Source organism: Mixophyes fleayi, chromosome 4, assembly GCF_038048845.1.
Source record: "Mixophyes fleayi isolate aMixFle1 chromosome 4, aMixFle1.hap1, whole genome shotgun sequence".
Classification (NCBI taxonomy): Eukaryota; Metazoa; Chordata; class Amphibia; order Anura; family Limnodynastidae; genus Mixophyes; species Mixophyes fleayi.
The window spans coordinates 130,072,128-130,096,549 of NC_134405.1; the positions used below are offsets into that span (position 1 = coordinate 130,072,128).

General features: G+C 39.3%; 1 protein-coding gene across 1 annotated transcript in view; it reads left to right on the forward strand.

Moving 5' to 3' along the window:
• The first annotated feature begins 1,625 nt into the window (after window positions 1–1,625).
• LOC142152043 (nuclear receptor ROR-alpha) overlaps window positions 1,626–24,422 on the forward strand; it is a 364,937-nt gene continuing 342,140 nt past the window's right edge. Inside the window, exon 1 of the mRNA XM_075208254.1 lies at window positions 1,626–1,894. Coding sequence (XP_075064355.1) covers window positions 1,657–1,894 — 238 coding nt within the window. The 5' untranslated portion in view covers window positions 1,626–1,656. The remainder of the gene's footprint in view (window positions 1,895–24,422) is intronic.

Consider the following 24,422-nt stretch of genomic DNA (forward strand, 5'->3'; position numbering starts at 1 on the left):
GCACACACACTTACCCCGCCCAATCCTAATTATACCCCAGGAATAAATCTGTGTAGCCCCGCCCCCACGCTCAGGTGTCACTCTCCCTCCCTCTATAGAAGTTCTGACAACCCTGCTAAGCCGGAAAGAGACTGCAGAAAACAAGACTGGTACTAGGGCAGTATGGCCGGAGCTCTGGGGGCAGACAATGTCCATTTGCCATGCGCCCGCTGCAATGTTTTTAAAAGTGGTGCACCCATCTTAGTTACAGCCCCGTTACTCAATTTATGGTGTTTTACCTTTACAAGTGTTCAGTTGTTCATGTAAAAAAAGTGATATTTTAAAATGTATTAATAAAATAAATACCTGTTAAATCTATACAAGCATGAGCATTGTAATAATAAAAAAAAAATTAAATTAACCTACTTAATGCTCCAATGTTGCAATTCCTCGAATAAACGTTGAACATCAAACAGTCCAGTCCATTTTCCTAACTATAAACAATCTATTCTCTTGCAAAGTCACTCACCCAGGCAAATCTCAAGGACAAGTGACATTTTCGTGTGTCTGTGTGGATAGAGGCATCAAGCACAGAGAGAGAAATAAGCGCATGTGCCGCTGTGCATTGTATCAATTTAACCAATTAACATGTTTAGGCGCTAGGTTTGAACTTTTGTTACTTGGCAATTGCCAAATTAGAAAATGGCTAAATAATTTTAGAAAAAAAGCCAGAACACAGCAAAATTAAGTTTGAAAATTTTGAGACCCCCAGCCAATCAGAGGCCTGTGAAACATATGCACTGTCCCTCAACAATTTTTACAGCTTGTACATTACTTTTATTAGCACTAATTTCCAAATAGCCAATTATTATACTAACTTTTCACATTGTGTGAATTTTATTATAGGAATTATCACGTTTATGCTAGAAATAATCACTTCAAAATGTAACTGGAATGTCAGCTATCTGTTGTAATGAACTGAATTGTACAGAAAAACAGTAAAAAAAGTCACCGAATTTTACAGGATTTCAATTTTTCAGCTTTCCTTGAAGGAAATAAAAAAATTATACAACTTTTATAGCCCAATATGTACATTCATAGTTATATTATGTAATGAACCCAATATTAACATAGTTGTCAGAAACTTAAACTAGAAAGACCAAACTACCTTTATTTGTTGTTAATATATAACTAAACAAAGTTTTGCAAGTCATTCTAGAATATGTTTAGGATAAAACAGTTGTTGCTGTTTCACAGTCTCATTGACAGCTATGTCTATATTAAATTATCATACAAAAATGTTTTTTTTACAGCTTTATCATGCTTGTATCGTACTATAATTAATCTATATAGTTGTTTATATAATTTTTTACGTTTTTTTAGGATAAAAAAGACCTGTCCATCGAGTTCTACCCTTCATGCGCTAAAATAATTCACGAACTTGAAGTTAGGTAGTCATGATATGTGTCTTGTCACAGTACACAGACATTTAAACTCTCAGTTAATACATGTGCCCTTATAATAAATCCCAGCACTGTTCATACAGTAGCTGCCCTCTAGCGCTGTCAGTGGCCATCCGTGGTAGCTGTCTTATATCACACACTCTTTCCCTCAGACTCTCTCCCTCCTTCCCTTCCTTACCATAGAGTTGCATTGACACAGAGACAGAGGGAGTCTATGAGCCTCCTCCCAGCAATATCTAACATTGGGGGGATCCTAATCCTCAAAACCCTGCTACATCTTTCTTTTGGGGGAATAATGGATCCTTGTTCTCCTGCTAGCCCTGATCCGGCTGTGGAAACAGAAATCAACAAGCAGGCTCCCCAACCCAGGGACCCCCAGGAACCTGCAAGAAGAGGGGATCACACAGGAGCTGCAGGAAAACACAACTACCCTATAACCACCACCAACAGAGGTACCATCTCCCCAAAATATATGGGTTGTAAAGAGAGGGAGCGCGATGTGGTAGAGGCAATCTGGGCTTTTCATTACACATTCATGGAGGGAGATAGAGGCAGGAATGGGAGGCTAGTGAGAGAAGACAGCAGAGCAGCGTTGGAAAAACTTTGACAGCTTTTTTGTGAGGAGGAGGGGTGTTAATTAACCCCTACAGTCCTGAAGTTTGCCTCTTTAAGCGTGATTGTTGTCATTATGGACAGCATTTAGTGAAAGTGTGCAAAAGTTTAAATGGATAAAGGTTTGCACTGACAGAAGCAATAATGTTAATGGGGGAGATGGTTTGACCTGGGTACCACTCACTCCTCCTCATTCCTTCACCACTGCTCCCTCACGTTGTATTTCTGTACTGTACAGCGATTACAGAGCTGCTTGGGGGACACGTACAGTACAGCTGCTTTTAGTTGTTATCACCAGATAGTGAAGGTCAGTAACCCCTTAAGTGTTAGGAGAGCAAGTAACACCTTGCAGAGTAATATGTTATCAACCATTGTGATTCTTAATGGGTGACCACACAGATTCCAAATTATGCCTGGATGTTATGTGTAGTCATCACTGGAGAGTGTAAGGGGTTAAGTGTGTGCTGGTATTTTTTTTCTCAGTGGCTTAAGACTTTTATTTGCGCCTCAGCTGAAAGGGTTAACGGTTAACCCCTTGTGACTTAGGTTACATTTTCACATTTGATTATAGTTGTGGGTGCAGGTTTACTATTTTTTTAAGTACTAAATTCACTGGGTATTATGTAATATGTAATTACATTTATATGATAATTATATGTAGTGTGATTAATAGGAGATCATGCGAGGACATATAGATGCATACAACTAAAATATAAATTATGTAAGTTCTATTCCAGTTTTATATACCAGATATTTACCTTTTTCATATTTATCCTGCAATCCTAATTTAAATATGTTAAAGCAGGAAAAGCCAGCGTGCAAATAAGTGTTAAAGCTAACAAGTTAATCACTTCTGTAAACATTGGTATATTTCTTGTGCTCTGTACTACAGAATGGTGAATCTGTGTATAAAGTTAGGCGTGCACGTAAAAAGTGAAAAGGATGCATATAAATATCTTGTAAAATCTGACAGACTTTGGAAGCAGTAATATTTTTTGTGTCTTATAAATCATATTTCCTGTTGGAGCTATTTGTATTTCAACTGAAACTGAAAGTATTGTTTGTTTGGGAAGCACAATGTTGTGATTTTTATTTAATATACTTTTATATTTGTTTATTTGAGGAGAGGACAACTGAAGTCCTCTAGAGCTGCTCAGAGGCCGGAAATATCCTTTATTGTGTACAAATGGATGCATGTGTAGAAGCATTCACCTTAACTGGCCTATCTTCTGTTCAGGGGAGATCCCTAAAGACTGGCTTGGGAGTGATGTTTGTGGATTGAGACTGTGCACTTGTCATTTACATGTCTACATGTAAAGTTGCAATGTAATTATCGGTAAATTGCTATTCAGTTATGTCAGTAGCATATGTTTCCATATGGTGCTTTGATCTGTTTATACATTGGTATAGTGTGGTCCTTCATCCTTATGCTTGGTATACAGTCAGTAGAAATTAAATAATATTTTTATAACAATTAATGGTACATACCCTCCGGTGTATGAATTATGCTCTTTACATACATTTCTAACACAATGTGAAATGCATTTAACACTAGAAATCATTTTTCAAAGTGACTCCATATGCATTTGTGTTTTTACTTGAGGCTGCATTGTGGTAGGGTTTTTTTGGAACGCTACTTGTTATATTTCTGTGTGATTACTACAGTTCAACAGATTTCATAATTTACAAAATGCTAGAAATACGCAAGTAAAAACATATATCAAAAGTGGATCAAACAGTTTTGATTTTCGTATGCATTTTTACTAGCTTTAACAAATGCATCCTAAATGCCAGTGGGTGTGTACACTTACTGGCATTAATAAGCTTTACATAATATAGATTAAGCCAGTGGTTTGGGTTTGTTCCGATTTGGGTAGTGTTGTCTGGTGTGGGCAGTCAAGTTTGTACTGTAGAATAAAATGAATAATAGGTCAGTACATGTTTATACAATGGTAATTTGTCAGTAAAAAGGTTCTCAAGGGTTTGCATAAAATGCAGTCCAACTCATTAATTCATACTGTATCAGAGAGATTTGTTATGGTACTTTCAAAATGAAGTCATCTTTATCCTGATGTAATGCATCCTACAACTTCAAGCTACGAGCAGATGTTTATGATGTTCATATGGACATCGTTGGTCATCACTTTTTTCACAACTAACTTCTCATAAGCACAACATGGCACCTTATCATGAAGATGTGTAAACCAGAAGTGCAGAGAACATATGTCATCTGAGACATGACCCTTAGGGGGAATTCAATTGTCGGCGATGTGGAGTGCGGACATTGCGCAGCGCACATTGCCGGAAATTACGATAGAAACCTCCGCATTTTGCCGGGCAAGGAAAAATGAATGGAGATTTCTGTGAAATTTCCACCGCGAAGTCTGTCACGGGCACGGGAAACACTTAGCGGCTAATTGAATTCCCCCTTAGATTTAACTATCTATTGTAGTTATACAACTTTTTAATGGAGTAATCGTTCCCTTAACAGTTTACTGTCTCGTATTGCCATCTGTAACCTAACCAGGCCATTATTTCACCAGCAATAAGTGGTCTGGTATCATGAATATATGGATCTTACATCTCTAAATGTGGTTCTATCTAAGTGTACAGTTTGGCAGCAGACCTGCCATACTTTCTCAGTTTTCAAGGCGTTGCATTGAAATTGCATAGTATTCAAAGAATCCTGTGGCTTGTACATATTTATTGATAACAGTTGCACATCTCCTATACACAACTTGTTGCACCTATATGCTGTATCTTGCGACTATGATCTAATCCTGCATATGTGTCATCAACAGTGCAAAAAGACTTCATCCAAGTTAAGAGTGCCCGTGTCATGACAGAGGGATTATACTAGAACATTGTTTATTATAAAAACAATATATGATTTGCAGACCACTTTTAACAGAATAAACCAAGGTCTGAGGGGGAGGTTTAATGCGGCGCCATGTGTCTCTGGAACGTCCGCGAGACACACCTCTCGCCAATGTTATGGCTGGAATCTCCGCTCATTTTTAAGAAAAATGAGCAGAGAATCCTATGGTAATTGCCGACAATGTGCACAGCCGGACATCGCTGGCGATTGCATCTCCCCCTAATAGTTGCTTTAAGCTATTGCTTGGTTCATCTAATCACGTTACCATTTGTATTGACATTTTTGACCACTATTCTTTTTTATTCTTTTAAACATTCTATTAAAAATAAAAAATAAGAACACGAGACAAGGGAGCTGTCTTTTTTATAGCTCTGTGCCCCAAAGCACAATGCAAAGTCCTCCTCCTCTATTTTGTGCAGGTGCACTTAAATTTCTGCCAAAGAGCATGGCAATGTGGAGCAAGATGACAGTGTTTACAGTGGGGCAGACGGTTACTACTGGCCATGGCTGTTCTTGCTAAGTACAGAGTAATCGCCTAGTTTTACACAACAGTGCATACCAAGATTTTGTTTTATGAAGCAAAATTATTGAAGTTAGATAAAGGAGTATAGAAGGTGCATTTTTAAAGGAGGTTCCTTCCGCGGGTTTGAAAAAGTGGAGATGTTGCCTATAGCAACCAATCAGACTCTAGCTGTCATTTTGTAGAATGTACTAAATAGATGATAACTAGAATCTGATTGGTTGCTATAGGCAGCATCTCCACTTTTTCAAACCCGCAGTTTAGTAAATATACCCGTAGAATTTGACACCAGGCCTGATCTGGCAAAAATCAGGGGGTAAATATATCAAGCTGAGAGTTTTCCATCGGGTTTGAAAAGTGGAGATGTTACCTATAGCAACCAATCAGATTATAGTTAGTTTGTAGAATGTACTAAATAAATGATAACTAGAATCTGATTGGTTCTTCAAACCCGCCAGAAAACTCTCAGCTTGATACATTTACCTCAAGGTACTATCTTATACTTTTTATACAGTTTGCACTTTCCATATGCTCTGTGGAATTCCTGGACAGACCGTCTAGGTGCTCCGGTGCAAAACCAAGGCATGTTGCAGTGCACGTCCAGTGACTTCATAATTGACATCCTATATTGTGTTGTGCACACTTAATTTAACTTCGACGGAGCTAAAATACCACAATAGTACTCTCCTTCCATATGAATACCTGCAATTAGTAAAAATAAATGAAAAATCTGCACATAACTGCTAAACATTTCTTTTATAAATAGTAGCTAAACGTTTGAACTATTATCTTCTGCCTTAAAATGTTTGCTTTTTTGCTTATCTACAACATCAGTTAATTTTAATATTGGTAATTTCTGTTTTATGTTCTGTTCTGATTTTAAGAGGCTGTCATAGACAACAAGAGTGAGGGAATATACGTCACAACCAGGAAGGTAACAAGAAATTGGTGCCCCAAATTTTGTAAAGTACCTCCCAAGAGGGAAAAACAGATTTAAACACGGGGCTTTAAGAGTGGAGGTGGACCACCCTCCTCAGGGGCGCACGCAGGATTTCCCCCCCCCCCCACCCAAAAAAAACCAACAAAAAATCCTGAAAGAGCTGCTGCGCATGCGCATCAGCTCTGTTTCAGCAGCACTGTACAATACAGCAGCCGCGGCGCTGTCAAAGAAGCATCTGCGTCGGTGCTGTATACAATACAGCACCACCACGGACGCTTCTTTGACAGCGCAGCGGGTGCTGTATAGTACAGTGCCGCTATGTAGGGGCACTTCTTTAGCGGAGGGGAGGGGAGGGGTTTCTGGAGACCCAGAAACCCCCCCCTGCGTGCGCCCCTGCTCCTCAGCTGCACCCCCTACTACTGTGGTAATTCCACCTATGGTCATAATGTAAAAAATATCAGGCAAATGTTAGACCGATTTATAAATGTTTATTTGAGTTAATGGCAGTAATTATTCGTCTCTATGTAAAATGTTGACAATTTATAAAATATTTATAAAGTGTGTGTGGACCCAGCAGTGCTATGTAGAAAAGTGACTTACTGTAGACACAATAGGCTGTGGTATGCTAAGGTCCCCTTTTCTATTCATCTTGTTGTAGTTTATGTTGAAGGTTTGTGCCCTTTGTACAGAGATGCAGAATATGATGGTACATTCAAGATATTTAAGACATTACTGTTATTTATGTGAGGGGCTTTGGGACATGGTGGAGCAATTACAGTATATCCAACTTAATATAACATTTGCATCACTGTTTTAATAAAATATACAGCCACAATTCACTGAATATACCTGTGACTTACTTGAACTGTTTTTGATACAAATTTCTTTCTCCTTGATGCAGACCAACAAAAGGATGGTTTTGACACTAATGCCGTAGTCATACAAACATGCCATCAGAAAACTGGTAGGAACATTATAATGTGCTGGAAATAGTGCATAGATTTTGTATGGAATTGGTATGATTAGAGCAGATTCGACAAGGGCAGAGCAAGTGAACCTAGCAGGACACTTTCCAATTAACTTTAGCCATTTGTTCAAAATATATAATGACCCTTTCCATTCTGTAATAAATATGTTTCTCCTCTCTTACAAATGACGTCTTTAGCATTGGTCTAGAAGCATACCCACTCCTCTCTGTTGTTTCAGAAATGTCTTTCCAGTCTACAAAGAATAGTTGAAGGGATGTGCCATGCATAGTGGGAAAATAAGCCTGCAAGTTTAATTATTCTTATAAATAATGTATAAATTAGCTCCAGCTTTCAGAGAACGCTTGTCTTCTTGTGGCAAGGGGAAAAATATGATGCTTAACCCATTCATCCTGCATAGTATTAAGTGAAGGAATATATTATGGTAGCCTATCTACTCTGAGACTCTCACTATATGTGTGCACGCTTAAAGTTATATAATGTTAACAGATTAAGAAGTAGTGAAAGGAAAGCTGGTATTATTGACATAATATAGAAGTCAAAGTTCTCTGCAAAACAAAGCACCATGTACACTGACTCCTTGATGCATTGCTAGGTAGCACTGGGAAAAACACATTCACACACACTACTTGGTCAGCATTTATTAAGACAGCCCTGTAAAAAAAAAAAAAAAAAACTTAATACAATGCAATTCATAGGCAAGTTGTGAATACATTTTCCAATAAAACTGTTTTCTTAATTCTTTAGTAATATTTACCGGGAGTGTTTTGCATGTCACTTACATGGCATTCATAGGGTAGTAGAAAGCTTGGTACGGCCTATGTGCAAATAACTGGAAATTTCAGGAAAAGTGAAGATCACATTTTCCAGGTTGTGACCTGAATATCTTCCCCGTATTTCAGAACCATGTTGCATTGGGGAGGGGGGGGGGGGGTAAATTTAAAATGTGGGGACAGATTTATAGTTGGGGTAGGGCATGCCCTAGATCAACTTTAAATTTCAGTGTAATAATAAAACTGTCAAGTATTTGTGTGCTACATGAAAAAACAGGCAGAACTTAACTGATGTGCAAAATAATAAACTAATCTGTACCCCTTGTATTGTAACATGGTTTGCCCCAGAGAACCCTTACTCCTTTTTTTTGCCTTACTTTTCTTAATGACTCAGGACCTCTGTGTTAAACACTCAAAGAGGGGAAATTCAATTGACCTGGGGGGCATCCATGGGCTAAAACTTGCCCCACTCCACCTATCATTCAAAGTAAACATTTCCACATACACCAGCTTGCCTTTTAAACCTGGCAAAACTGCATAAAACTATTCATGTGATGTCACAGTAGATAAAAGAGGTGCTTTTACACCCCATTGCATAATGCCCCATGGCCTTTAATAACCCCCTCCTTTTTGGGCACAGCTGGTTTAGGTTATATTTGTGAACTCTCCTTTTTTTCGAGGGTTACTGCATCTATGTTTTTTTTAAAAGTACTATTCCCAGAAAGTTACTGTACAGCCCACGGGTGGCAGAATAAAACCGTGAACAGTGAAGTACTTTGCCCAATGCCTCTATAGTAAGATCCACCTGTACAGTGAGCATTGTCATATTGTTATATTAACAGCACAGCAGTTTGAAAGATGGCTGATGGTGTGCAAGGGGCTATAGATGGCATTAAAGGAGAGATTTAATATGGGCAACGTTTGAGAGGAATTCAGCAAGCAGCATTCTGCTGAGATTCCTGGCTGATTCTCTTTCTGCAGGGGGAGAATTTAAGCCAGAGGGATTTGGGTGACTGAAATGCAGGATTTGGAAAAGCTGGTCTGTTATGTAACCAGGTTCAGGAGGGGAGAGAGAGACAGGGGGAGAGAGAAAGCAGGAGATATAGAGAAGGGAGGGGAGGAGGAAAAAGGGAGGGATTGAGGAAGACAGCGAGAGAAGAGGGAGACAGATTAGCAACAAATAGACTGATGTATAAATCCACATTGAAAGTGTGTATGTTTATTAGTGTATATACTGTATATCTATATCTTAAATCTATCGATCTGTATATATGTCTATATATGCTTAGACTTATATGTAGATAGTGAAAGGATTTGAGGTAAAGCTATTAGAAAGCAGGATATAAACAGGATTACACTATGCAGCCATCAACATGTACTGTATAACTGGGATGTTTCATACTCGTAGCAGCCAAGAATTCAGCACTAGTCTTTGGGATCAGCCATAACTCCCCAGCAGTAGCAGATACAATTAAAATCTTATATTTCCCACCACTGGCAAGGAGCAGTGACACATTCAGTGAAGCTGAAGTATAGTGAAGGATTGCTAAAGAGATAAACCCTAGTACATTCATACTCTACCACCACGGAGGCGGCATATGATGCCAAATCCATATTGCTTAGCTAAAATCTTTGTGACGGACACTGAAGAAACATTTGATGTCTTTATTTTCAGCTGGACTGGGATCCTGTTATATATTCATTTAGAAGTTTCTTATGATATGCAGATTATACATTACTTGAAACACACTTATCTAATAACAAATGAAAAACAATTCTCACCTGGCGTTAACACTACTTAAAGACAAGCTGAAGTGTAATATAGCGGCTTTTACAGTATTTTCAGTCACAAGGGACAGTGAATGAATAACAAAAGACATGTGCGTATCAGGCTGTTTTCGCAAAACACATCTGTGACAGTAAAACACCGTTCACACTACCTCAAAAACCCGGTTTATTGCTGGGGGGAGCCCTGACGACCCAGGTCGAGGCTGAGTGTGAACGGGGTCCCCTGCATCTACCCAGGTCGGGTGACCCGGGAATTAGACCTGGGTCTTTTGCAGGGTTATTCCCGGGTCCGGCCCAGGTAGATGCCAGGCGAACACTATTGAAAGCTAAAAAATAAATTAATGAAAAAAAATCAATATCACAAGAGGAGCTAATCAAAGCTCCTCTTGTGATGTTGCCAGGGAGACCTGGGCAGACCTGGGTTCATTGTGAACCCGGTCGACCTGGGATTTTGTCAGGGTGAGAGGCTTTGTCACCCGGGTTCATATACCCGGGATATTGCCGGGGCTGCAATGTGAACGTAGCATAACTGACCTCTCCAGCTAGTGCTCCTTGGCCACCAGGCACTCACTAACTGTAAGTGTGCACCCCATTTGTAGAAAAATAGTCACTGCAACCACCAGGCTCCTACACCACTTGCATCACAGTTGTGTGTGTAGCTGCTGCAGCACCTCTTTGCTGGTGGTTGTGGCTGGATCCTCCTGGTCACTTACTTTGGATCAGTACTGCTGGGTAACAGGCAGAGCGTTAACTCAGGACCTTGGATTCAACACAGCACAGCTGGGGGATGGATAAGAGTGTTAGCTCTTATCTGTAATCATAGGAATACAGCAGGTATAGGAGTCTTGTAGGAAGAGCAGAGGTGTTTCTCCCCTGTGTCTTCCAGTAGTACGCCTATGCTGATGACACCCAAACCAGCTTTCCTCCCCTGACCTCTCCCCTTCTCTATTATTTTGTATGACCAACTCTCTCTGCTATCTAAAGCTTAATATGTCTAAACAGAGCTTATCACCTTCCATCCTTCTGAAGCCACTACCTCCTGTCGCATCTCTCTCTCAGTCAATTACCGTATATACTCGTGTATAAGCCGAGTTTTTCAGCATACTTTTGTATGCTGAAAAAGGGCACTCGGCTTATACACGGGTGAACTTACCTTGTGTCCGGTCCCTCGGCTGTCAACTTCTGCATATGCGTTCCAACAACAGGAAGTTCGGCATTTGTAACGCAAACTTGCGTTCCAAATGCCGAACTTCCTGTTGTTGGAATGCATATGCGTTCCACTGCCGGGTAAGTGAAAATCTCTCTCTCTCTCTCTCTCTCTCTCTCTCTCTCTCTCTCTCTCTCTCTCTCTCTCTCTCTTTTTTATTTTTTTTTATTTACAGTGCAATTACATAATGAACAAACAATACAGCCACCATGTTCATACATTTATATCCCTACCCCTTATATACCCCTTTATTTAGGTTAGGTTGTACCCAATGATTTTATAATCATTTATGAATGTTCCTTGTCATCTAGCTAAAAATGATTTCATAGATTGAACCTATCATTTTTATTTAGGTTTTTAAATTAGCGCTCTTTTCCACCCTAGGCTTATACTCGAGTCAATAAGTTTTCCCAGTTTTATGTAGTAAAATTAGGTGCCTCGGCTTATATTCGGGTCGACTTATACTCGAGTATATACGGTACATCACAATTTCCTCAGCTTCCCAAACCTGCTGCCTTGTTGTCACCCTTGACTCTGCTTGCTTCACTCCTTATGTCCAGTCTCTCTCGCACTCTGATTGCTTTCATCCAAACTCACAATCCCCTTCTTAATTTGTGATCAATGTCCCCAATATTAGCAAGTCCTGATATCAACCCTATATGTTACATGTGACTGATAAAATCCAGTGGATGTAATGTATCACTATGGCTTGGTTTAAGTGGATTAAACTTTGCTCAATATCCCAGTCACACAGCCACTATTACTAGTGCCAATAACTGGTCATAACCCTTTTGGGGGCTCTAAAGAAGAAGATGTCCCTTCACTTTTGTCTACTACTGAATGTAGGAATCCAATAGGTGGAATCATCTGTGGCAGCCATTGGGCAATTTTATACAATGAAGTTGGAGCTACTATTGTAAGTGTTTGGTTTATTTCTTCATGATCTATTTTATGAAACTTGCAGATAAAATGCTTTTTTATTTCAAAATAATTTTATTTCTATTCATGGGTGAAGTACAGTTACATGATAATATAACATTCAAGACTACACATTGTAAGAATATACAATCATTCCAAAGACTGGAAGTTTTTAAATTACAAAGCAGCATCCTGAGCTTACAAACAGTAATACAAGAAAGAGTATACAAATTGGTTGCGCTTGTAGAACGAGTGTGGGAGGGGGATGGATAAGAGACAGTTTGGGGAGGGTTACCAGGGGTGAGGTATGGCTCATAAAAGAGGTCAAGTCAGAGGTGGTCAAAAGCTGTGGAAGTTATTAACGGGGAAAATATGTGGTAAAGGTCTGAGAGTCCTTGTGGAGAACCAAGCTGGTATTGCTAAGTAAGAACCAAAGTAGACACTCTGGGCATACTTATTTGATTTACTAAATAAAAATGCAGACATTTTTTCCATTGTTACCATGTTTTGCTGAGTAGGTGAGATATAGATGGATGGCTTCTTCTTTTTTTTTTTTTATTCTTTATTTTGTATGGGTTTTAGACAATACAGGTCAAACAGTAATGGAATAGAGGTATAAAAAGTGAAAGAAACAAATAACACTTGGTAAACATCACATGGCATCTGAGTTCTATATAAAAACAGACTGTATGATGGACTTAGAGATTGGCCCAGTAGGTAATAACTGACATAATCAATTTTAGAAATGTGAACAATCAGTAGCAATATAACATGAAACAATAATAAGATTAAGAGGGACGAAGGGGTAAAGGAACAGGGTGGGTACGGGATGAGGGGGGGGGGGAGGACCACAAGAGAGAGCCTAACAGGAATTGTCAGGATAAGTAGTGTGAAAACATCTGAGGGTGCTTGAGGAGGAGTGTCCAAGCATGATTAAAACATGACCTCTATCATGCAGATAGTAAGTTACCTCCTTTATGGCTGCTACATGCCATATCTGTTTTTTAGGTGCACCGAGGGATGGGGGAGGTAGTATTTTTACAATTCCAGGCTAAGAGAGTCTTGGCAGCCGCCAGGATGTGCGTTACTAATTTTCTGGAGAATATGTCAAGATCTTGGGGGTATAACATAGAGGAACATCCATCCTTTGCCACTGGGCTTCAAGGAGGCTGTTCAAGAGACGGTGGGTGAATCTTGTCCCAAAAAGGAGCAATAATCGGGCAGGTCCACCAAATGTGTAGCATAGTGCCCCTATGGTCACACTGCCTCAAACAGTCAGGAGAGTAGGAAGGAGATATTTTTTTAAGTTTTGTTGGCGTATAGTACCAATGGTAGTAAATTTTATATGAGGTCTTTTTTATTTTGGTGGAAATAGAGCTTTTGGCTATTCCCAGTCTCATGTCTTCACAGGCATCCTTGTCTGGGGGAATTCAAGATCCCTTTCCCATCTCATGAAGTCTCGGAGAGGGTAGGGCAGCATCGAAAAGGATACCATAGAGTTGAGAAATCATGCCTTTGGCTAAGGGGTGGTATCTACAGATGTTCTAGAATGAGGTGAGGCCTCAGAATGTGTTTGGGGGAAGGGACCCTAGAAAATGGCAAACTCAAAAGGACTGAAAATCCTGGAAGGAGATGTTTGATGGAGCTTCGCCAGGTACAGCCGACCCCATCTGGAGAAGTCCACTGGAAACTTAAGGTTCATCCGAGCCCAACTGCGGTACCTAGTAGGGGAAAACCCAGGAAGAAACAGTGGATTATGCCAGGCAGGAGTCAAGGGAGATACTGCTGTGGTGAGCTTCAGTTTGTGGGAGTACAAATTCCAGAGCTTGGTGGCAAATTTTACAGTAGGTAGGAGTTTGACAGTAGCGGTGCATTGTGGAAGGGATAGGCCTCACAAGGGTTTCAGGTAAGGTAGGTTGAAGGAAGTATATGTAGCCGGGAATGACATTTCCTGAGGGGAGACATGGAGCAACATGGAGTAGTTTGATTTTGTAATCTGAGATAACACTATAGGTCTGCAGAACGTTATAGAGGTTGGGGAGGGAAATCGATGGGTGAGATAGTGAGAGCAGGATTTCATCCGCAAAAAGTGAAACCTTAGAGTTGATGCTACCCACCTGTACCCCCTGAATATTAGGGTTGTCTCTGATCTGTCATGCGAGATGCTCAATCACAAGGGCAAATTTTAAGGGGGATAACGGTCAGCCCTGTCTCATACTATTAGTAATGGAGACTGTGTTAGAAGACGTTCTATTGACCAGGACCTTTGCGGAAGGGGCAGAAAGAGTGCCAGGACGCCAGTGAGGAAGGCACCAGTAAGTCTGAAAGCTTTGAGAGTGGCTCGCATGAAATGCTAGGAGATACTATCAAATGCTTTTTCAGCATCGAGCAAGAGCATGATAGTAGGGGATCTCCTGGAGTTTGCAATGTGGATAATATCAACAGCCTGTCTGGACTACCTGATCATAGCAGTTGGTATAGTAGTCTTGGAATGTAGCTCTAATTCCTGTGGGGTCATAAACCAGCTGATGGAATGAGTCACAGATCAAGATTATATTTTGATGGTTGGCTTTTAATGTTTGGCTGTCAAACATCTAGCTGCATTGAGAATGCGAGATACCAGTCTGTCTTCACATTTATCCAGACCTTCACTTGGACGCTCTAATAAAAATGACCATGGTTCTTGTTGGATCGTGCACTGAGTAATTTTGCTTAGTAGTTGTGATACATTTTTACAAAAGGTATCTTATGGGACCAGACCACCATATGAAAAGGAAAGACCTGACACTAACACAGCTTCTCCAGCAAAGAGGTTTTTGTAGTCTGGATGGAACATGATACCATATATAATACATTTTGTATTTGTATTGAGTTTTCCTTAATTAAAGTTGATATTGAAGACTTAGATCTTTCTTTAATGGTTGACCAAGCCTCCTCATCTGGCGGTCTTCCCAGCTTGGTCTCTCATTGTTCTTCACTTTTATGAATCGGGAGTTGTTTTAAGTCCAACAGCAGGTTGTAGAGTAGTAAGATCATTCCCTTGTCAAAGGTCTATGATAGCATGTTGCTTCAAGAGGACATAGCTTTCTATTTATGATAACTCTCAGGGAAGAGTTGACAAAATGTTTAATTTGAAGATTGTCAAATACCCTTGGGGACTCAAATTGCAATTGATAAACTGAAGGAATCAGCATATATGTTTTTCTAGAACATCTGCTAAATCTTTTATTCCCTTAGTCTGTCATTGACTAAAACATACTGAGGGGATCCTGGACTAAAATCAGGGTTATACCATAAGGGTGTAAGGGGTGACGTTGGGGGTTATAACGGGTATTGCAGCAGTCAACAGGTTTGGGCCGTGTGTGGGCATAGGGCGAATGTTATGTGTTTGACACAGACTGGTATAATAATATGGTATAATAGTATGAATGAATGACTAATACAGTATGCTAATATATATTATACAGTATACTAAACTATACATGGCTGACATAAAATGTCTGGACACATTATGTAAATCTTGCACATGATCAGATGCCCGATGTATGTGGCCTAACGCTGCTCCTCACCTTTATAAATATACACACAAAACACACAAACAAATTTGGTAAAATGTTTGCAAATGACTCTTTTGTATACTTGACTATTCATACTGACTTGATTTTCCTAATTTCTTGGCCTTATTTGTTTGGTTTATTTAGATTTTTTGTGTGGCAGTTACCATTTATAACAACCTTTGCTATTCAAAATTTACTAAATTTTCTATATGTTTGTTTTATTTGAACTTACTGTTAAATTAATAAGAATATACGAATTCATTTAAGCAACAAAGTGTAACTGCGATGCACCCGAATGGGTGCTGTGGGTGTAACTGCACAGCAAGAAGTAGCAAAAAGAAGAAGGGCGGAGCGAGATAAACCCAGACGACAAACTATGACTGATCACCAAAGAGAATATGAACATGATTGTCACCCCCTGTAAATATGACTCCTCAGCAAATTGCCCGTCACAGAGAAAACAAATGAAGAGCGAACAGGACAGAGATAATATCACGTCAATGCCTACAAAGTCAGTGAACTAGATGCCACGCCATTCTTGATGTCGGTACCTTTGATGAAACAAATATTAATGCTCATAACTGTGGTCCCATGAACAGTATTTGTGAATTTTGCCACACTAAGTATTTTGCGGCTGAGCATCCATTTTACAAACTGTTCAATCAATGCTGCCCCAGGAGTAAAGTGAAATTGGGTGCAAAAGAGTCCAAAATGATCATACTCTTATTTTTTTCCCATCATTTTGATAATCTTTTAACTAGTTTATTTATAAAGCACCTACATTTTACACAGCTCTGTACATTGAGTGGACCATAATACAAATATATTACATACAATGACAAGAAACAAAGGTAAAGATGGGCCTGCCCAAATTAACTTACACTCTGATTCATTAAGGTAAGTACAGCAAAAAAAAATTAGTAACTTTGCACCTTGGCAAAACCATGTTGCATTGGGGGAGAGGTAAATTTAAAATGTGGGGACAGACTTATAGTTGGGGTAGGACATGTCCTAAATCAACTTTAAATGTCAGTGTAAAAATAAAGCTATCAAGTATTTGTTTTATACATGAAAAAACAGACTGTATTTATTTTATGTGTAAAATAACAAACTACTTTGCACCTCTTGCCTTGTACCATTATTTATACAGGAGAAAATGTACTCCTTTTTTCGCTTTCCTTTCCTTAATGAATCAGGCCCACTGTGTTTCAGAATGTACTTAATTCAAGTCTGTGCATGGCCGAATTCACCAAGGAGCGGATCTGAAGATACGTGCACTGATGAATATGGTGTAAGTCTGCTCAGCTCTACTACACAGGACACTGCAGGATACGTATAAATTCTCAAAGGAACGCCCAAGATTTTTGTTTTTTTAATTAATGTCACCTGGTAATAATATAGGCATTAATGACAAAACATTAAAAATTTAACTTATTTTATAATAATTTATTAAAACCATCATTATATAAATATACATTTATTAGGATGGTATTAATGTCTACTGTACATAATATACATGCTTACAGTGGCTACTGATTGCTTACACCAGTTATAACATGCATACACAGCCGTCATAATTAGTAAGCAGCACTTGTAGCTGAAGCAAGAGATACTTTTGAGACACCGAGAGCTTGGATCGGATGCTGCTGTGTGCGCTCGAGATTAGCACGCCCTCATTGACTACGGCCTTCACGTGATAACACTCCTTGCCACCACCTTGTAGTTTCCCACTGCTTTCACAAATAGTGAGAGGAAATGTCAATTTTTAAGCTCTAATACAGCTTTCCGAGCTGTCCAGTGCTGCTGATGATTCAACCATTGCACAAAAGAAGCTATGGCATTTTGTGTCACTCTAGGAACAAGTTCAATGCATTTGCACGCTACACGTACTTAGGAAAAGATGCAAACAAAAAAATATACATACACAACAAATAGTATTTGTGCCAGACATATGTCAAGCGTACAAGTGTGTGTGCTTGTGGCTTGAGCCAGGTATAGTGAAGATAAAGGTTAAGCTCACCTGGCATCACATCTCGCCCTGTACTGTATTACAAGCCATGTGTCATTGCATTGAATATATTTATTTTAGAATTTGGTTTTTATATTCTTAAATGTCACCAGGAGGGTTCTCCAGGCACTGCTAGTTTCTACAACATGTCTAATAAAAGAGCTATCTTCACCTGGGTTTAGCAGGGCACCCAGTCACCAGGAGAAGTTACGCAGACTGCTGGATAAAGACTTTGCGGGACTTCCTCTGCTAGCGGTTGGCCATGTTAAGCCTGAAGTAATGTCAGCTGTGGAACCAAAAAGATACTCATGGGTTAATTCAGGGATGGGAAATAGACTTAAGTGAGATACCCCTTATGGCCAAACAAATAGGTGTCCCTTGTTCTTCCTCAACTTTAGCCACACTTCCAGCCGCCCCTCTCTTCTGGGGCTCCATCCCCAACCCAAGGATTTTGGGGGCACTCAGTGGCTGCCCTCCATTATGCAACTAAACAGTACAGCAAGGAACTGTTATCTGACATCAGCCCCACCAATGCCACACCATCATGGGAACCAGACCAGGCTTAAAAGAGGGAGCCCAGCCTTTCTGTCCCTGTTCTATATTCAACTTTGGACAAGCTGACTAGGGGTTACGTCAACTGTTGATCTGGTCCAGGATCGTGTCTGTTTGGATATCGAAGCCTCGGGGGACTTTGCTTTTCTATGGCCCTGCCATAAGAAAGTGACCATTGAGCTTGGTCCCAGACCCGCTGGTAGAGGAATGAAGCGATGTGGCTCGGTGACGGTACAGAGCTCTGGAGGAAGCATTGTTTATCCCCTTTAGGATAGGGTGGAGAGACAGGCTTCCTTAGCGTTTGCTAATTGTGTTATACTTCAGTGTGTTTTGTAAATATACATATATCTATTTTTGATATAAAATAAAGGTACATTTGTATCTCTCCAGTTGTCTGGCCTAAGTGATTTTGAACTCATGGATGTACCAGTTACTTTCAGCTGGCACATAAGGATGCTTTAGGCAGACCAGATAGGCAGAGTATCTACACATAAGCCCAGTATCCTCACATTACTCACACCTTACTATCATGAAATCAGAAATCAGGCTTGACAGTGTTAGCAGTAAGTTTCATTGCCCTGTTTGTACAAAATATAATAATGTAATGAAGTTCACAAGAGAGAATAGTGTCTTGACAATTATAAGGAAAATGTGAAAGTTGTATTTTCCATATAAAATGTAATTAATATAAACACCTCCATGTCTGTTGTTTTCCCCTTTAAAATGAAATAGAAATCTTTTTTCCTACAGTAGCCCAAATGGATTTGTCAATATATAATGAGAAAAGGTGGCCACAGCATAATATAATAATGTTATGATGCTAATGATTTAAGTACTATCAGCTGGAGGGTCAAAACACATGCAGCCGATCACAAGTGGCTAGATGGTTCTGCAGATAGTCATCATCATCATCATTGCATAGCCTTGCCCCAACCCCTCGGTACCTACAAGGAATATGCCTTCTAAAGGTTGTATCTGTGGATGCATTCACAACTACTGCTTGCTCTCCCTTACTGTACTAAGCTCACTGGCCCTTACTGTACCCAGCATGTGCACCTCTGCCTTTTTTTAGAATTAAGGGGACGCACGTGAACAGTATTCAAAAGTTCAGCACAGAGATGCAAGCAACTACAGACCAGTGAGCCTTACATCAGTAGTAGGTGAATTGATGGAAACACTCTTAAAAGTAAGAGTTGTAGAATTTCTCAAATTTACAGGATCCCACTGGATTTACTGGGGGGAGATCATGTCAAATAAATCTTATTAACTTTTTTGACTGGGTGACTAAAGTAATAGATCATGGGGGGGGAGCGTAGATGTAGCTTATCTAGATTTTAGTAAGGCTTTTGAAACTTTCCCACATCAAAACTGTTAAATAAACTTGAAAGCTTGAAATTGGGTTCTAAGATGGTTGAATGGTTTCCTGGTTGCAGGATAGTAAACAGAGTTGTAGTAAATGGAGTGCATTCACAGGAGGGAAATGTTATCAGTGGAGTACCGCAAGGATCTGTACTTGGACCAGTCCTTTTTAATATCTTCATTGGTGACATTGCAAATGGTATTGAAGGGAAAGTACGCCTTTTTGCAGATGACACAAAGATATGCAACAGGGTAGACACACCAGACTATACTTTATATGGGAGGCCTTTTGCACCTTTGACACAATTCATAAGAAAAGTGCATTTATAGCCACAATTTTACCAATGTCATAAAAAAGTATGATAGTGACACAGACAATAGAGACAATCCTGATGTACGTTCACTCTGACTTATTGCAAATAAGGCTTGACCAAGCACTATTTTAGGAGAAGAAAGCAAATGTTTAAATGAATGAAGCTGTTCCTTAAGTGATCGTAAGTTTGATTTAGAAGTGATGTTTTATCACGATGTGCATTTCCATATGGTCCCAGATTCCCGCAAACTTGCACATACTGCTTTTACGGAGGCAGTTCCCAAAATCACGTTAGAAGTGTGAATTTGCATAAAATCTAATGCACTGTAAGTCTGTGTATTCTGCATTAATTAAATAAGCTTTACAGTGTTCTATCATAGAAAGCTATGTTTACTGCAGCCAGCTAAACTTCAGAATCTGGGGGAACCTCTGATGATATCAGCAAAAGTGTTACACAGCTAGAGGGAGAGCCGTTGGGTCTAACAAGTAGTGCAATGTTATAGTATGTACTTAGATGCTGTAAGTTGAACGTAGATGTCGCTGTAAACTTATGTAAATAAAAAGGTCCATAGTGCCTTCCATGCCAAAAATGGAAATAGATAACGAAAGAAGCATATACAATGATTGAAAACCCACTTACATACAAATTTACATATACTGTATTAGTTCCCACATAGAACAAATGTGTAAAATAAAAAAGCTTCACGGTTAGTATATTTATAGGTATTAGGGGCCATCATTCATCAAGAGTCGCTAAACAAACGCATGTACATCAGGTATACACCCGTCCGTATTCAACAAGGAGTGGATCTGAAGATACATCTGTTGATGAATACAGGTCTAGGACCACTCTGCTCTAACAGACAAGACACTGCAGATACCGCCAATACATATGTGGAATATAAAGTTACAAAAGAACGCACAGAAAAAAAGCTATTCATTTAATGTTACCTGTTAATATTATAGTCATTAATGACAAAACATCAAAAAATTAAAAAAAAGTTGTTTTTTTTCATTTATTTTTCTATTTTAATAAAATGCATTTATTAGGATGTTATTATTGTCTACTATACATAAAATACAGTTTTACAGTTGCTCCTGATTGCAAACACATGTTCTAGCATGCATACACAGCCGTCATCACTAGTAAGCAGCGCTTATACCAGGTCTGTAGAGGAAGGGGAGGGCAGAAAATTTTTAGCCTGGGGGGGGTTGCAAGACTCGACTCAGCAGCCTAATTTGGAACATTTTAAAGGAAAAAAAATGCAGATGGCCCAGTGACCCAGCCCAAGGCAGCTCCCTATGGGACCGGCCTGGGGGGGCAGATGCCTCCCTGCCCCTGTGCCCCCAAGCCCAGGCAGCTCTTGGTACGAGATACCCAAATCTTGAATACAACGCTGCTGCATTCACTCAAGCTTAGTACGCCCTTACTGTACATTGACTATGTGCATCCGCCATTCCTTTGCGCTGGAAGATCAATTGGATGTTGCTGCATTCTGTGGTGTATGATTCATTTCTGGGCATGCGCTAATTTACACAAAATACTGCACTTATTGACATTTATGTTACTTAATGATTCAGGCCCTAGGAGTCTCAGAATACATTTAGGTGTATTTATGAGGCGGCATTAACTGGGGAAATTAAAAAGGGCAGAATTGTAGTGGAACACATTTTATTTCTGCTTATTTTCTATAGAAATCCATAAAAAATAATGAAATATTTCTGAGATATGCTAACAAAATATAACCTTACTTATTTTGATACAAAATGATGATGATGATTATTATTATTATTATTATTATTATTATTATTAATAATAATAATAATAATAATAATAATAATAGCAGAAATAATTTATATGTTCCCTTAGATGCACAAAGTAGTTAAAAAGTTATTCTCAGTTTAGCTTGTCACATAATTTTTTTTTTTAATATCTGGAAGTATTTCAAATATTTGCTATAAACCATTAATGGCTAATTCTAAATGTATATTTTCTTATAGATTATCCCAACAGTAATTTTCTAGAATAGATAAAAATATCTGTTATTAATAAATTGCATTTGGCCCAGTAGCAGCTCCTCTGGTCCCATTGCGATGCTCCATAATGATTTTATCAGAATTGAAGGCATCATCATCGGGCATATTGGTAGATGCTGTCGGTGTTGTGTGTGGTTATCTTCTCACTGCACTAAGAGAGTGCAGCAAATCTGGAAGGGATCCATCTGCTGACTGTTTTGATCTCGTCAAATTTGGTCACCCGTGTTGCCAAATTGGACAGTTATTTAGTAGCTTGCCTCTCAGTTTTACCCTGTAATGCAGTGTATCATATGGCTCCTGCTCCCTCAGTGATCACAGATGGTCTCCATATGAAGGCAATTGAAGAGTGAAGTAACGGATATGCACAGTGTCATTTTCCTTGCATTGCTAAGCATGTTAAACATGCAGAACCAATTTCCTATGCAGCAGTGTATTGAACCAACAATTCCACTAAGGTAAGGTTTCCCACTATAATAATTGATGGTTATTATAATTATGCATATTGGCTCCTTTAAATTTTATCTCCATATCTGTGTGCTAGCTTGCTGATCTTCACAATTACTTCAGCTGTGTGCAGTCACTCCAGTACTTATATGTAAGTGTGTGTATCACACGTAAACATAAACTACTTGGCCAAAGCTATGCAGACTCCCGAACATCACATCCATATTTTCTTGTTGGACATCTCATTCCAAAACCATGGGCAATGGGCATTAATATGTAGTTGGTCTCTCCTTTATTGATATTAATTAGTGTTTGGAGCATGGCTGCAGGGATTCCCATCCATTCAGCCACAAGAACATTAGCGGGGACAGGCATTGATGTTGGATGGTAAGGCCAGGCTTACAGTCGGTGTTCTAATTTATCCCAAAGGTGTTATGATGGGTCTGAGATCAGGGCTCTGTGCAGGCCACTCAAGTTCCTCCACACAATAGACTCGGGAAACCATTTTTTATGGACCTGGCTTTGTGCACTGGGGCATTATCATGCGGAAACATGAAAGGGCCTTCCCCAAATTGTTGCCACAAAGTTGGAAGCACACAATTTTGTAGAATGCAATTATATGCTGTAGCGTACAGTTAAGATTTTTCTTTACTGGAACTAAGGGACCCAGGCCAAATTCGGATAGGGAACTTTCTCCTGACTTCCATCAAACCCAGATTTATTCACCAGCCTGCAAGATGGTGAAGCATTACTCCAGAGAACGAGTTCCCTCTGCTCCAGAGACCAATGGTGGTGTGCTTTGCACTACGTCAAGCAACATTCGGCATTGTGCATTGATGATCTAAGTCTTGTGTGCGGCGGTTCAGTCATGGAAACCCAATCCATGAAGCTTCTGATGAACGGTTCTTGTGCTGATGTTGCTTACAGAAGCAATTAGTAACTCGGTAGTGAGTTGTTGTTGCTCCTAGATGTTTCCACTTCACAATAACAATTCTTATAGTTGTCAGGGGCAGCTCTAGCAGGGTTTAATTTCACAAACTGACTTGTTGGAAAGGTGGCATCCTATGACAGTGCCACATTGAGTCCCAGAGCTCTTCAGTATGACCCTTTCTACTGCTAATGTTTGACTATGGAGATTGCATGACTGCCTGCTTGATTGTATGCACTGGTTAGCAATGGGTGTGGCTGAAATACAAACACACTAATTGGAAGAGGTGTACACATACTTTAGCCATGTAATGTATATTACTTATTAAGTGCAATTAGTGTTTAAGAGTAAGAGGTTTTGTTTTTAAGAATATCCTTATGTCCTCCTACAGTGAAACTTAAAAATGTTATTGACTTTGTTTTAAAATAACTCACAGGCCAGTTATGAGAGGGCTACTTGTCTAACTTGAAAGCCAATTGACCAGATTAATTAAGGATTATATTAATATTAAAGCAACGGTGCCAGATGTTTTTTGCAGTTTGTAGATAGCATCTTTTAGCAGATAAAATGAAAAGCATGTAAGATTTTTCAGATATAAATACATTTGAAAGCAATAAAAATGTTGTGATTTGCACAATAAACAATTATTATGAACCAGCAATAGATTATTTTTAACACAGTAACACTATATGTAATGCTGTCTATATAGATTTCAAGTACAATATGCTGAATATAATTATTGTTTTTAATACAAAACAGAACACAATTGTGAATTAAGATACAGTAAATTTAGTTGTGAGGATGATCAAATGCAGTCTTAAACAAAATCCACCATTGTAAAGTTACTCATTCAGGACCTTATGAAGAGCTGGTTGTCATCTACGCCAAAGGCGTAGCCATAAATTAGTCCATTGTACCTACATATATTACCTAGTATGCAGAACTGCATGTATCTTAAGATACGTTCGCCTCTGCATAGTACTTACAATGCATATAGTGCTGCCAGCCTAAGCTTGTATCTACAAAATTGGGGAGACAAAAAGAGTGGGAAATTGCCAATACAGCACTAAGCTATGCCAGGGCTGGTGGCACTATAGTAGCAAAAACTGTAGCAAGGGGTCCTCCTGCCATTGTACCTACCAGCCCTGGAATGGTCAGTA